Source organism: Dermacentor silvarum, chromosome 1 (genome assembly GCF_013339745.2).
Source record: "Dermacentor silvarum isolate Dsil-2018 chromosome 1, BIME_Dsil_1.4, whole genome shotgun sequence".
Classification (NCBI taxonomy): Eukaryota; Metazoa; Arthropoda; class Arachnida; order Ixodida; family Ixodidae; genus Dermacentor; species Dermacentor silvarum.
This window is the reverse complement of record NC_051154.1, coordinates 6,319,949-6,335,120: the sequence shown is the minus strand read 5'-3', so window position 1 is coordinate 6,335,120 and position 15,172 is coordinate 6,319,949. Positions and strand designations below refer to the sequence as shown.

General features: G+C 49.2%; 1 protein-coding gene across 2 annotated transcripts in view; it reads right to left on the bottom strand.

The window, feature by feature from the left end:
- The window catches only part of LOC119456311 (actin-binding LIM protein 3-like), a 277,883-nt gene that overhangs the window by 120,371 nt on the left and 142,340 nt on the right, over positions 1-15,172 (bottom strand). For both annotated transcript variants that reach the window (XM_037718012.2, XM_037718022.2), the window contains 3 exons: positions 2,790-2,840; positions 2,668-2,682; positions 2,415-2,582 (listed from right to left, as the gene is read on the bottom strand). In XM_037718012.2, coding sequence (XP_037573940.1) covers positions 2,415-2,582; positions 2,668-2,682; positions 2,790-2,840 — 234 coding nt within the window. The remainder of the gene's footprint in view (positions 1-2,414; positions 2,583-2,667; positions 2,683-2,789; positions 2,841-15,172) is intronic.

The window sequence follows — 15,172 nt, the reverse complement described above, 5'->3', positions numbered from 1 at the left end:
TGGCGTTAGCGTCGCGACACTCGCGCCATCTCTCGCAATGCACCGCAACCACTACGACCACCGCCAGCGCTTAGCCAGGCGGAGAAGCCGGATTACGGGAGACGCGAGCTATGCGAGGAAAACAACATTAGGGGACGTGTGAGAGTCGCGCATCCCCACAGGATTCAATAAAAGGTTTTGTCCCCCACTCTCTCACCATGAAGCTATGCGTCATGCGAGGGAATGGCAGTGCTAACGTTATCGTAGGCTACGAACAATGGAACAAAACAACGCCTCGAGAAAACAAGTCTCACTGCGTGTTTTGTGTACTACGTAGACACAGACAAGTGCACACAAGCTAACATTTAAAATTACATCACAACTGTCGTATGCTATCAACATTACCGCCAAATATCGCGAATGAATGCAAACCACAGAGAAAGCCTCGCTTGCATAGATTCTCGCAGCGCGTGGAATCAGCATAACTTTTTGGTTGTTCCTAAATCTCCCTGCCTTGTGTGGCAAGTTACAAGCATTAGTAGCGGTAGAGGTGGCTAAACGCAAGGCTCTCACGACAAAAACTATCTTGCAAGCAATCTCAATCAGTGAGAAAAAGGATGTCATTGCTCGTTTCAGTATAGCACAGAGCTCACCCTCCACAAGTCAAAAGAAGCTATCTTCGACTTGCTGAAGCAAGCGGAAAATTCTGAGCAAGGGCAATTTAAATTAAAAGATGCTTTTACAGTCAAACCCGTTCATAACGAACTCGATAGTTCTGCAAAATGTGGTCGTTATATCAGTAGTTCGTTGTATATGGACTCGCCCTTAAAAAAGCTAAAACTTTAACCACATTGCAGCTGGCATCAGCAGTTACCATTTGGTCCGAAAACCAGATTTTCAAGGCCATTTTTGTTCCCGGTGTGTTACCGAACCTAGCTGCAAACATCCGTTAGAAACGTCCATCTAAAGAATGAAATGCGGTGTCGTGTAGCTCTCTCAAAATGGCACCCGGTTCCGATCACCTGTTATTTCGAAACTGCAAGAGCAGCCGCCATTTTGATACGTTTCACTACCAGTAGGACATTACTATTCTGCACAACAAGAAATTAGCGTTCTAGCTAGCCAGAAGTGTAACTAAACTTCACCAACTACTGCAGCATGCCGCCATTCTGCGAAGGTCTCGGACATCATGGTCTTGGCATTACGGCTGCACATCAGCCACACAAGAGCCTTAAATGTCACTTCGGACACAAAAAAATGCAATGTTCAAAAGGCAAAATGTCACTGCGAACCGTTACCAGCAATCGGCAATGTGTAAATGAAGCGCCGCCAAACCGTGGTCTCTTGAAAACTGCGTAGTAGTAACCATTGACCCTTTGCAACAATAGTGTTGGGTGCGCGTGGTACAGTGTTCTGCCGACTCGGGCCGCGTCGACCAGAAAGCTTGAGAGGCCGTTGTTCCCATAGTGGAAAGACATAGATGGTCCTTCCAAATCGTTGAACCAAGCGTAATGCACATGGAGCCGCACAAACAATTGCGCAAGAACGAGAGTGACGCCATCGCGGCACTGGCATTCGCGCCCCGCGCACACCCCACGCTATGCTGTTTATGCTGTGCACAGCACACTTCCTCCCTGGTGGTGTGCCTTGAAAACGCATACGCGTGACCTTCTTCATGGCTTCCAAAATCCACGCGAGTCGGTTGTTGCTCATCTCCAAGGCCGTATCATTGTTGCGGTTGGACTGGAGCGGGGCGCGCTGCCGTGCTTTAACACTTGGCATGTGCCCACTGTGACCAGATTCGAAGCATTCATTGTAGCAGTACAGCGATTTAAAAAAGATACATTATTTCTAGAAGCAGTTTCCATAGGGACGGTCGGAAAATCGTAAATGTACTGGAATGTGGTCGTTATAACCAACACATCATTATATCTGGGATCACTGTAAGTAGGTTCAACTGTAGTAGTATCTCCAAAAGTAATCGCTCAAGAATACCGCCTCTGTGGGCTAGTGATCTGCGGCCGGTGAAGTGCAAAAGGCGACCACGACGTACCGCTTTCATTATGAAAGCTCATTTGGAAATATTCCCATCTGAAGGTAAATTCTGCATGTCTTCCTTTTTTCTGATCACGAACGTAGGGGGCATGCTATATTTTTATTTTGTGAATCAGCGGCATGTTGCATTCAGGTGCACTTTTATTTTTATACTTTGAGAACACAAAAATTGGGTGTGCGTTTAATTTGGGGGCGCATTAGAATTGGGCAAATATGGTAGTGAAATTTTATTAGTCAATTATGCCTTTCAATTTCCCATCCACCGCCACTTTGAGCAATCCAGTTCAAGGATCAAAATTGTGCGTATATGCAAGTTGGTCTGCAAAGCCACACACTTTCTAGATGTGGCGCTGCAAGGATATCCACAAGGAAGTTCTTACCTGGATCAGTGTAAGGGAATGGTGGTGCTGGGAAATCATCCCTCTCAATCTTGGGGATCTCAGTGGGCTTGGGAGGCCGAGCACCCGGAAAGTGGGCCAACTCAATGGGCTCCTCATTGTTCATGTGAGGAGACTTGGGGCGAGGCACACTGGACTGGATGGTGTCCACTAGAAAACAAACATATCTCCACATTCAGACACACAGGAGCAACCCCATAATGAACCGTGCCAGTCATGTGTCACAGGTACATACCAAGAACTTGCATTCCTGAAAAATAAAGAATAAAACATGTTGTATCATATAAAACAAACAAGGATAAAGTGTCTCAAAAGCAATCTTGACTGCATAAAATTACTACCAACTTTAACACTCACCTTGTTTCATGTGAGGCTTGATGGGGAGCTTTCTTCGATTTCCCAAACCATCTGAAAGAAGCAAGGCCAGTTTAAACACACCATGAGATCACATTTTCGAGCTTGAATTATGCATTGCATGTTAAACTGTATGGGCCCCACAGCAAGCTGGCAAAAATTTGAGCAAATTTGGCATAGTAGAAACTTGACCTTTTTCTGGCACACGAGCGCCACGAAGCGCCGTCTTAAGGGAAATGTGTGCACTCCACAGAGACTGGCGTCACACTTTCGCTTTCCTCCTGCACCGTACAAGCAGTAGTAACTGTGGCAAATTTGGCAATCAAACAAAAATGTCTTGATTGTTTAGCTGCGATGGTTTCTCACCTACTGTCTAGTGTTTCCGCATGCCACTAGCTTTTTTTTTTTTTTTTTAACACGAAAGTGTTTTATGCCGGGGTCCACCAAGACTTCACTGACGTATTTCCGTCACGGAAATACGTCAGCTTACAATGTACACGAACATAATACAAAGAAAGAAACCAGAAGAAAAAGTTCCACAAACATGCAAAATTTGGAAATCGAACCCACGACCTCTCGGTCCGCGACGATAGATCGCCGAGCGTTTAACCCATTGCGCCACAAACGCATTTGCAGAGAGCTACACAGACGCGCCTTATATATCTAACACTCCTCCGTGTACCCGCGCTCTTGCTCGGGGCGGTGCCGCCGCCTACGAGCAGAAAAGTTGTCGCAGTTTCACCTGAAAGGTGAAGCATCAATTGCGATAGCAAATTTGTAGAGAGCTATACGGAGTAATGATATTAGCTTTATCAGCTGTATAAACTTGGACATGCAGCAGCACCGGCAACGCGCAGAACTGTTGTCGACGCCGTCGGCGTTTTGCCCGCGTTCGCTCAAAATGCGTGCGGCGTTGGTGACTGTTGCTGGAGCCTCTGATATAAATAGGCACTTGGTGCCGCAGCTAAACGTCGCCTCCCTTCCCTCCCCCTTCCTTCCCTCCCCCACGGCCTCTCGCGCATCGGAAGAAGGCGCGTTTGCTCCACATATATGGTGATTGTAAAGGAGGAAAGAGACGCCTACTTCTGCAGCCCTTAAGCAAGCACGGCGCGGAACGCGCGTTTGTTCTCCGCCGTGCGTTCACTCCCCGTGAAAGAGCGCGTCCCTCGTGCCCTTTCACTCGCACATACAGCGTTCGGCGGCGCGCAGTCACGATTTCATCTCCATTGACGTCATACGGAACCTCACGGCGACGGCGACGGCAGAAATCTGCTTTTGAGTGTCCATATAATTGCTATCGCAATAAAAGAGAAGTACTGCATTATGACACTAACGCGCACCGACAGTGAACGCTTCGGTGGTCTCAGCACTACGACGCCTCGATGCCAGCATTCGAAGGGACGCTGGCATCAAGAAGCACTACCAACGCCACCTAGGTGGCGTTCACCGTACTCAGCACAGCGGAGCGTGGCCTCCGCAATTAGCTCTGAAAATGTTTCTGAAGTTGATCGCGGAGGCTGCAATTACGACGCGCTGTACGCGCTGATTTGACTCGGTGACGATTCAGTTACGTGCTTTGTCTTGCGCGTTGTATTAGTGTGTCAGTTACGTGCTTCGTCTTTCACGTTGTGCTAGCGTGTGCAGCGTAGTGCAGCTTCCATATGCACGACGGTTGCTCATGGTCATCGACGTTGGTAGTCGCGATGGAGGAGACGTGCCACCAGGCGTCAGCGTGGGTGCATCAACGCCTAAGGGCGCTTTAGCCACAAAACACCAATAGACATTATATATCAATGTGCAATAAACATTACACTACTTCTGTGAAGACACGTTTCACTTTCGTGTTCTATACCGATTCCTATATAAGAGGGATCAACCACATTTTTTTTTTAGACAGTTGAGCTAGGCATCTCCATCGATTTAGGGCACACACCTTTCACAAACTTCGACTGAATAATCCTGTGCAATGACCAAAATTTTAAATTAGGCATAATATACACTGCAGATTGAACCAGATCTGCCAACCTTAGCAGCTGAAAAATGCTATGGTTGCAGCCAGAAAATGCTAATATTTAATGAATACTAAAAATAGTTTTATAAGTCAAGATATCGACTGTTTAAGAAATTCTGAAAGTGTGTTCTGTAGAGACGCTGTGAACAGGCATTCTGCTCCATATAGTTGCAGCAAGAATGATCTGCGCCACAGGCAAACGAAATGTTTGCATGTTTAGTCAGGAAGTATTCATGTAATGTCGGATGATATCTTGGGTTACCATTACATCAATAAGTGGACGATGCTTGCAGGGGTAGGTCCGACAAATCAGGCTGAGAAATCGATCACGGACTGCTTTTCTTTTTTTTTAATAATCTTTAGCCCTAAGCAGGAAGCAAATGAAAAATCCCAAATTTATTAGTGTCAATATGACATTTGTAAACAAGCTCTAAGAATCGTGAATTTTACGATAAAATCATAAAAGTTAGCAGGTGGGTTGAATACTAAACCCAGCAGCATCAGAGGCAGCTGTCAGGTAGATTTGGTTTATACAGTTAAACCTGCTTATAACGAACCTCCATATAACGAATTCCTGGATATAACGAAGTTTTTCTATTCCCAACCGTTACTCGATAGAAGCACATGTATTTGAGACCTCTACGTAACGAAGTGGCAGCGGGAGACCCCCTCGAAATAAAGAATTTTCCCCGCCGACAACCTAGAGATTTCGCCCCAAATTTTGTCATTTTTGCACGAGCAGCAACCGGAAGCACCTTCTCCGCCGCGACGGAATGTGAAGCGAGTGCACGTGTGCATGCGTGCGAGCGTGTGCGTGGCAGGCCTGCATCCCTCGACCCGGCGATCTTGCTGCCGCGGGCAAGACCTTGCTGCCACGGGCAAGACCTTGCTGCCACGGGCAAGACCTTTCCCCCTCCCTTCATTCAAATCTGATCCTGCCGCTTGCTGCAGCTGGCCTAGCCCGCCAAGCCGGCACTCTCCCCTTTTCCAGTTGATGTTGCCGACACGCTGGTACACGCTGTGACACATCACACTCGATGAGCGCGGACACGCGCTGTCAAACGCTGGCGGCATGTGGAAGCGCCGCTGGAGAAGCGAGCGAAGTGACCTGCGTGCTGTCCTCTTCGCTTCAATGCAAACTGAGTGCTGAGAACACACAGCACGCACAAAGCTACGAGCTGCCGATGCACCTACACTGCTAGACTTTGTCCCAACGCAGATCGCTTTCAAGATATGGCCTGCGCGACCACGCGCCGCCGCGCAGTACGCAGTTGATGCCAGAGTACAGAACATACGAAGCCAGTGCACCCTGTTATAGAGGTAATCTGCTGCATGTGCAAAGAGTACGCGCGCGCAGAGGTGGCGTGACATCATGTGTGCCGTCTTCCCGCACATTCAGTACTGAAGCTTGTGCGACAAAAGGAAACTTGCAACAAAAGATGACATGCGTTTCGAGTATGTGTTCCCAAAATTTCGAAGTTTTTTTTTTTTTAAAGAAAGTGAAACAGCGCATTTTTACCGTAACTAAGCACTTATCGCTAGAGTGGTGTTAGTTTTCAAATTCACTCCAAGTGGATATGCTTTGTGAAATCACAGGCTTCAATTTGTGCATTAGGTGCATAAAGTAATTAGTTCAAAGTTCATTAGTGAATTTTTGTTGATTAGTCAATTAGGCATTCTGATTTCTAGTGTAAATAATGCCTGCTTCTTCAAGTAATCCAGCTCAGTTTGCGCTATATGCCACAAGTGATGTTTGAACATTCTGTCCATGTTAAGGACACCCGGATTTGTACTTGGAGAAGTGCAGTGAATCGGTCTTCATGAGGCGCAGGAGTTAATGGGATCGAGTGGAGTCGCTGCCTGGCTAACCACATGTAGTGTGCATCTGCTAGTCACTATGTGTTTACGTGTACGGTGTGCTTATCCGTGGTTGTAGTGCAGTCATAAATGCTGGTATGCATATTTTTTTTACCATATAGAGAATAATTTCGCTTTGCATTGTAGTCTTTGCTCTGTGATAGTACAGTGTAGACCACTTATAACGTAAGTCGCCGGAGTCGCGAATATCCGCACTATAACTAAAGCAACAATTTTCAAGGCCCGCACATATGCAAAACATGTGCACCGAGCCGCCACGCGTATGCGACAGTCGAGGAATGCGGTTAGAATGTTTGCATTCAATTTATAGTCAAATCTTGTTAATTCAAACACGCTTAATTCGAACTTCCGGTTCATTCGAACTGACGCAGTGGTCCCGTCAAAGTTATGTGTATTCCAATGGTCAAAAACGCCCAGTAATTCGAACGCGAAATCATTTGCGACGGTCAATTCGAACATACCATGCACTGACAGTGCTCTCGACAGCGCGCCAAATCATGCGGCGGTGCCTCCGGCACCGCCATAGAATAAAAGCTTAGGAGAGCCTCCTCAATGTCGCGCGTGAACAAAAAAAGAAAAAAATGCGGCGGAGATTTCATCCTCTCTCAAATGGCAAGGTCGCCGATCCTGCGTTGCGCCGGAACATGCGTATACGTGCCGACGTCTCAGCCACGCTACTGTAGCCACCCGTTGAAAATGGCAGTGAACCCTTCTCCTTTATGCTTCCTCTACTTTCTAGTCACGTGTTGACCTTGCACGCTGTGGCTGCGGCGCTGTCCCAGTCCAGCTAACGAAACTGCCCACCCCACGCTGGCAAACGCCCGCTTCCCCGATAATGGCACAAAATGAAACTTCAGGGAGCTGGCGCCGGGCCAGCTGGAGCAGCGGCGGGCGCGCACGGTGACAGTCGAAGGTGAGGGAGCTACAAGGGAGTTCAGAGGGAGGGCAAGGGGAGCCACCGAAGCGGCGGAGTTGCCGAGGCCAAATCCGCTTCCCTGCCGCCCTTTGCATGCACCCGTTGCCGTGCCGTCTGCTCCCTGAAGTTTTGTTACGCTCCGGCGTGGGCAGTTTCATGGCCCTCACTTGCTATGCACTTGTTCGCCGCGATATTTCACGACCCGCACCGTTCGTGCATCGTGCTATGGTGCACAAATAATTCCGGTGCCCGTTTAAGGGGAGCGTTCGCCGTCTCTGCTGGCTTCCGTATTCCCAGGCAGCCGCACTGTAACCGGTATTTCGTTTCCCGCAACTGCACTATAAGCAATACGCGCATACATAAAGTGCTATGGGAAAATTAACGGGACTCTGAAAAGACCGTATTATATCTGGTCCTGCACTATAAGCGGTTACGTTATAAGTGGTCTATACTGTATATGGACACTACAGGCAGATTTTCATTGTCGCCGTGATATTCCATATAAAGTTGAAGGTACTAGTGCAGGTACTAGTGAAAGCATGCGAAAGTTAGCCGATGATGGTGGTTCGAGATATTGTGTACAAGGGAGGGAGGCGGGGAGGAAGCGCGCCATCTTCAATGCGCTTCAAGCACGGAGGAGAGGGGGGGGTGACTGCATTCGTCACGGCGCGGGCCCTACCTTGAAAGCAATCTGCGATGGGGACAGAGTGCGCCGAGTGCCAATAGATTTGTGTGCGCTGTCTCTTCTTGGCACTTAGTTCACGTTGAAGCGAGAGGCAGCACGAAGGTCAATTCACTCGCTGCTGCTGCTGCTGTTCCTCACTCCAGCATTTTGACAGCGAGTGTCCATGGTCATAGAGCGAGATGTGCTCATGTTTGCTTGTACACGTGTGGCACCATGCTTGTTAATTTAGTCAGTATGCGAATGTTCACAAGTTTACGGCCGATAAAACTACTATCCCTATTTCATATAGCTGTCCAATTATTTGCTATCGCAATCGACGCTTCGCCTTTAGAGCGAAACTGACTTTTAGGAGGCACTGATGTGCCTGCCAACCTCAAGACTTTCAAATTCGTAAACTCGCGACTGGGGGCGTGGGGCACGGGAATTCTGCCAAGGAGTACGACTTCAAACACACATGGAAGTACTGATAGTGTCTAGTCGAGCATGCCATCACACTTCGTAGCCGCTACGGCTACGAAACACCGGAGTGCCAGAGTCGCACTGCGCCCGATGCAGCAGGACGTCGCACAAAAAAAAAAAAAAAAAAAATCGAGGCCCACAAAACAGGTCATACTCACGAAAAAAGCCTAGCGAAGGTGACAGGCAAGACAACAAGCCACAGCCTATGATACAGAAACTTTGCCTGCCGCATCGACCCGAAATTGCCGTCGTCTCTGGGGGCGCCACTTACGTAAAGGTGGGTCTCTATGTTGAGAGTAACGACAACCAGCGACGTCCAGTCGTCGTCAGGTCGTCCAACGACCCGATGACGAAGGCAACGTCCCAGAGTGAAAAATGTTCTTACTCTGCAGACAATAACGGCGCACACCCCCATCTCTATGCGCCCCTATGTAAGTGGCGCCCTCCCCCACCAGCAACGGTGTGACTTTATTAGAAATTTTTTAAAATAATTTCGTGAATATAACCACTTTTCCGTAAAAATTGAGCCGACATTCGTAAAATCGTAAAAATGGTCCAAATTCGTACATTTTACGGAAAATTCGGAAGAGTTGGCAGGTATGCACTGATTTCAAATCGAAATTTAGGGTTAAAATATGCACTGAGAGCCTTGCTTTTTTTCTTTTTAACCATATTGGCCCCTATTGTTTGTGTTACAATGACGAACAATAGTTGCACAACCATGTCATGGCCCCTTTAAGGTTAAGGAAACCATTTCCCCAGCAACATCTTTCATTTGACCACTGCTTCAAGCCTTGCTACGAGCCTCAGTCTTGTAGCAAACACAAACATCTCTTTGGTGACCAAGCCTCACAACTTCTAATTGAGTGCTTCGAAGAAACTAAGTGCAGAAAAGAAGCGGCTGTAGAAGGCTTTTGTCAGATACAAGAGCAAATATTCAATTAATATGAGATGGCAAGGAAAGAAGCTTGATATACAGTTAAACCTGTTTATAACGAACCTCCATTTAACGAATTCCTGGATATAACGAAGTTTGTTTCCCCGCCGTTACTCCATAGAAGCACATGTATTTGAGACCTCTACGTAACGAAGTGTCAGCGGGAGACGCCCTCGATATAACGAATTTTCCCCTCGGACCACCTAGAGATTTCGCCCCAAATTTTGTCATTTTTGTGCGAGCAGCAACCGGAGGCACCTTCTCTGCCGCGATGGAATGCGAAGCGACCGCACGTGCGTGTGCGAGGCGGCCCTGCATCCCTCGACCCCCGGCGGCAACACTCCAATAGCTAGTAGGTACAGCGTTTGACCGCTGGCGCCACGCTGCGCCGCTCGCGCGTACCACATTTCTAGGTGGTTTCTTTCGCCGAGGGCGCTCGAGCGCAATCATATGGTTCGCATGAATGCAACCCTTGGTAGCGTGGCTGTATGGCTGAGTGCCTACGGCGCTCGCTTTAGGATCATGCGTACGCTGGTTCGAATCCCGCCCGGGCTAGAATTTTTTTTTCTTAATATCACGCTTTTCTTTTTTTTTTTCCCTCTCTGTTTGCCAGCGTGGTCGTTTGAACCCCGGTGCCACGGCGGCAGCCGTGGTACCGGGCGCCGACACGAAGCGGCGGTCGTTGGGGTGTTGCGGAGCGCAGTTGCGGAGCGCAGCGTAGCAACACCCCAAATAAAAAAATACTGCTCCAGTCAGGTAGACTGCTCCCTCGATGATAGTGAGATTATATTTGGATCATCAAAACAGTGATGCGTTTATAATACCACCGATCCCAACAGCAGGCAAGTCACCACCAGCCCAGCGTTTTTTCCGTCAACGCCTCCTCCGTTCCAACGGCGACGGCTAGAAACATGGTACGCGCGAGCGGCGCAGCGTGGCGCCAGCGGTCGAGCGCTGTACCTACTAGCAATTGGAAATACGCGACCCGGCGATCTTGCCGCCGGGCGTGACCTTTCCCCCTCCTTTCATTCAAATCTGATCCTGCCGCTTGCTGCAGCTTGCCTAGCCCACCAAGCCGGCACTCTCCTTTTCCAGTTGATGTTGCCGACGCGCTGGTACACGCTGTGACACATCACACTCGATGAGCGCGGACACGCGCTGTCGAACGCTGGCGGCGTGTGGAAGCGCCGCTGGAGAAGCGAGCGAAGTGACCTTCGTGCTGTTGTCTATCGCTTCAACGCAAACTGAGCGCCGAGAACACACAGCACGCAGAAAGCTACGAGCCGCGACGCACCTACACTGCTAGACTCTGCCCCTACGCAGATCGCTTTCAAGATACGGCCTGCGCGACCGCGCGCCGCCCCGCTATCCCTCCCCCCTCGCCGGTGCCTCGAGCGCAACGGAAGAAGGCGCGCTTCCTCCCTGCTTTTCTTGCGCGCGCGATATTTAGACGCGGTCGTCGGCTCCCCTCGCACGTTTTCACTCGCACATACAGCATACGGCGCGCGGCGACTGCGTCATCGCCCTTGGACTTTAGTTTAGGGTACGGCCACGCTAGCGGCAAAAACAGGCAGCAAAAACGCGCGTCAGAAACGCGCGGCAACGCGTCATGCCGCGCGCGGCAAAAGCGGCAGGAATCGGGGGTCTTGCGGTGTGCTGCGCGAAATGGCTTCTGCACGTGCCGCGAGATGAAGAACCAATCAAGAGCGACGAGGGTGACGTCACGGAGCCATCACAACCGGAACGCCGCCGGTGCGCGCCGGGTTTTCAATCGTCTCTCGCATGAAACAACGAGCGCTCGCGGTGTTGCTCGCCCGTTCGGAGAGCGCGGGAGATCTTATCGTGCTGCCGCGCGGCGAGACGCGCGTGCCACGGTGGCCTTACGGCAAGGCGCTGACGCGCGGCAACTTGCCGCTCGCCGCTGCATGACGCGCGCGTTTTTTGCCGCTAGCGTGGCCGTACCCTTATATACGGAATATCTATGAGCCAAAACCAATTTTAGGGCCACAACGCGTCATGGACACCATCTTTATATAGCAAATACGGATCTCAAGGGCCATACTTTTGCTGGCGGAAACCGAAAATACGTCATAGTTGTCGCCCCCGGCACTTTGGGCGGCCAATGCCATCGTCAAGCCACCAAGCCAAGCGACATGAAAAGTCAAAATGGCCGCTCGGGTCGGCGCGGGGTGGCAGTTCGCAACGTATGATGCGGGAACGGTCCCACAGTTGCGACACAACAGCGGGGTTACGAATGCATTGAGTTCTAAGGGAGCTGTGCAGGGACCGGTCGAAAACGACGTAACAGCCGGGAAAACGCAGCCCCCGGGAACGTAACAGCGAGGTTCTACTGTAACACTATATGACGCTACGACGCCATCGTGACGCTCGCTCTTCGTTTCCGATACCTCGCGCTTGTGCGAAACGACACGCGTCCACGCATCCGGTACCTGGTGTGACATTCCGAGGATGAGTGCTTCGACGAAAACGGAAAACGGGTGCGCGTTACAATTGAGGGCGCGTTAGAATCGAGTAAATACGGTAAACGTTTATTTTTCGAATTTTCGTGCCGAACCTGCATATAACGAAATCCTCTTTATAACGAAGTTTCTCAGGAATTTGTCAATTTCGTTAAATCCAGGTTTAACTGTAGTCTCAAATAATCTTTTGAATGCCTGTGCACTTATTTGAGCCACAAATAATCCATTCTTGACATTTCCATGGTATTTACAACTGAGCCATCGTCAAATGTCACAAATAGACATGCCATATGTCCTGCGCAACAAGGAATGTGAAGCTAGGATAGAGATGCAACAAGTTCGTAATTAATATGGAAGATCCTCTTAACCACTGTCTATGACTACATTTTGGTGCAGTGAAGCTGATGTGGGTCAACTCATGGGGGAAGATCTGGTTGCAGAACGAGGCAGCACTACCTGCACTCAAAAATTCCTCCATCGAAGCACCACCTGTTTCATTGTCAGTAGCAAAGTGTTGCCAGTAGCTGTGGCTTCCACCATGTTGGTTTTACTATCATGGCAGTTTCGTCTTGGCGCACAAAGCCCTACTTTTCGGTTGATCGGCATGGCCACTGATTCCAGCCGTCATGATCGTGGCACTCCCGGTTTTCAGAATTATCGATATGGTCGACTGCGTGAGCTCATAATTTGAGTCTTGCAAAATTTGCAGCTTTGTCTCAAGAGACACACCTTTACGCTTTGTCGGTGCCATCTTCTGTAAACAGGGCTGTCAGCTGCTTCGACGCTACTTCCACGGCACATTTCCACGCTTGCTGAGAGCAAGAAAGAGCGATTGTAGAATGGCACGGGCGCCACTGCACCACTTCATTTTTCTTTCTCTCTTTCTCTGTATGCGTATGGAGCACGATAGTGGGCGACAGGTTATCATTGTAGGTCCAGCCTTGACCTTCTATTGAGGTATCCCTCAAGTGACAACAATCAGAGGTGTCTCCGTGTGCCATGCAGTGTTCCGCACCGCCGTGCATTCCAATGCAGGTAACTAGCGAAGCACCGAGGGAACAAGTTCTGGTAGCTTTCGTACTTTTGGTAGCAGTACCATAATTGAAGCGTTCTTCACCTGGCACCCGGGCAACGAGCTTCATGAAATAAAGAACTGTAAAATAATAGACTGGGAGTACTCGATAAAATGACCTGGTGCCAGTGGCTGCGAATATGCTTCAATCAACCAGACGAATGCCACGCGTTCAAGGAATATACACACTCGTAAGTCTTGAGCAGTGCCTGGACAAGGGCACCTGTCATAGCGCGACAGGCTTTCGTGCCAACGACGCCGACACAACCAGTGTGCCGATCACCTTGCAATCAGGCACTGAGTGAGAACATCGACGTATGTATTTATTGACGTTCAAATTGAGCCGAAACGTACTTCCCAAGTTGAAATGCAAATGCACAATTTCCAGCCCTTCCCAGTCGTCCACATGATCGATTTTTAGGGGGTGTCGATTTCGTTCAGCGCAGCTTCATTAGGCCTAACACAGCCTACGCATTCGTCCACTACCGGTGGACCTGAAATATAGGGTAAGCAAGTACGACGAAGGAAACTGCTTTTATAGTTCAGTCCTGGCCATACCGACTTGAAGTGAACCACTCTAAGCATAGTACGATGCACGCACAAAAAGTGGGAAGCGGCGACACAGCGCAGTGTTAACACCGCGGTACATCATCCGTTTTTGATTGAAGGCTGTTGGTCGCACTCGCCGGTGTAACTGCTACGAAGTGCAACTACGTGGAGTGGTAAAGCTTGTGTGCATTGTTATGCTGAAAAATTTATTAGTTACCGAAAAATTTATTAGTTACCAAGCAAAACAGTTTGCCTCTTATACCAAACAGGCAACAAGTGATGGCTCTTTCGATACTGCAGTGTGAACAACACCATCGCTCGTTGCCCCGCGAGTACGGGCAGGAATAGGCATTTTCGCTTGATAGCTATGCAGTCGAGTCCCGCTACAACGAAATTCACGGGACACGCAAAAAATTTCTTTGTGGCGGAACTTCATTGATGCGAAATTGGTATTATATAAGTACGCCAAATGGCAAAGCCCCTAACGCTACCGAAGCCAGAAACCATCCTCCATGAAATCTTAGCCATGGTGTGGGGGCAAAGATTGAGACGTACCGAAGGAAGGCAGTCAATAAAGTGTCAACTTGACGAGAGATTGCATTTCACACCACTGTGACAGCATTTTTTGTACATTGCGACCGACGCTTAACCCAACGTGCGTGCCCGGCCAATTGCGAAACAATAATTTTGCACCACAATGAAGCGGTTCGGATTATCACAATTTTACTGCATATCATTGACAAAGTCAGCAGCTTACCAGAAGTTTTATTTCCAGAAGTTGGTCAGCCTGGATTTCTTACGCTTCACGGCAAGCAAAGGCGTTACGCGAGTCTCACAGTCCATTAAAAGAGCCATCGCAATGTCATTGTTGTAAGCTCCGATAACTTTTCTGACGAGGTCAAGAGGATCCATTACTTTCAAAGCAGTCATCGGAGTCAGTGTGTCAAGGGATTGTCATTTTTACCAGATGACGAGACGTTGCCATCATGTTGACAACAGCGGCTGCGGTGCGGCCATACAGGCGCCCTATCTTGAAAGTGGTCTGCGATGTGCACAAGGTGCGCGCCCGTGCGGGCAGCACGGGCCTCATTTTCAAAGTGATCTGCGATGTGGGCAAAGTGCAACTAGTGCCAGTAGTGACGCGTGCGCTGTGCTTTCGACATTTAGTTCGCGTTGAAGCGACAGACGGCACGGAGGTCAATTCACTCGCTGCTTTGCCGCACCTCCTCACTCCAGCGTGTTGACACCAGGTTTCTGCAGTCATAGAGCGAGATGTCTTCATGTTGACCTGTGCACGCTTGACATCGTGCTTGGTAATTTATTTAGTAAGCGAATGTTTAAAAGTTTACACGGCCGATAAAACTACTATCCTTAGTTCGTATAGCTGTCTACTAATCTG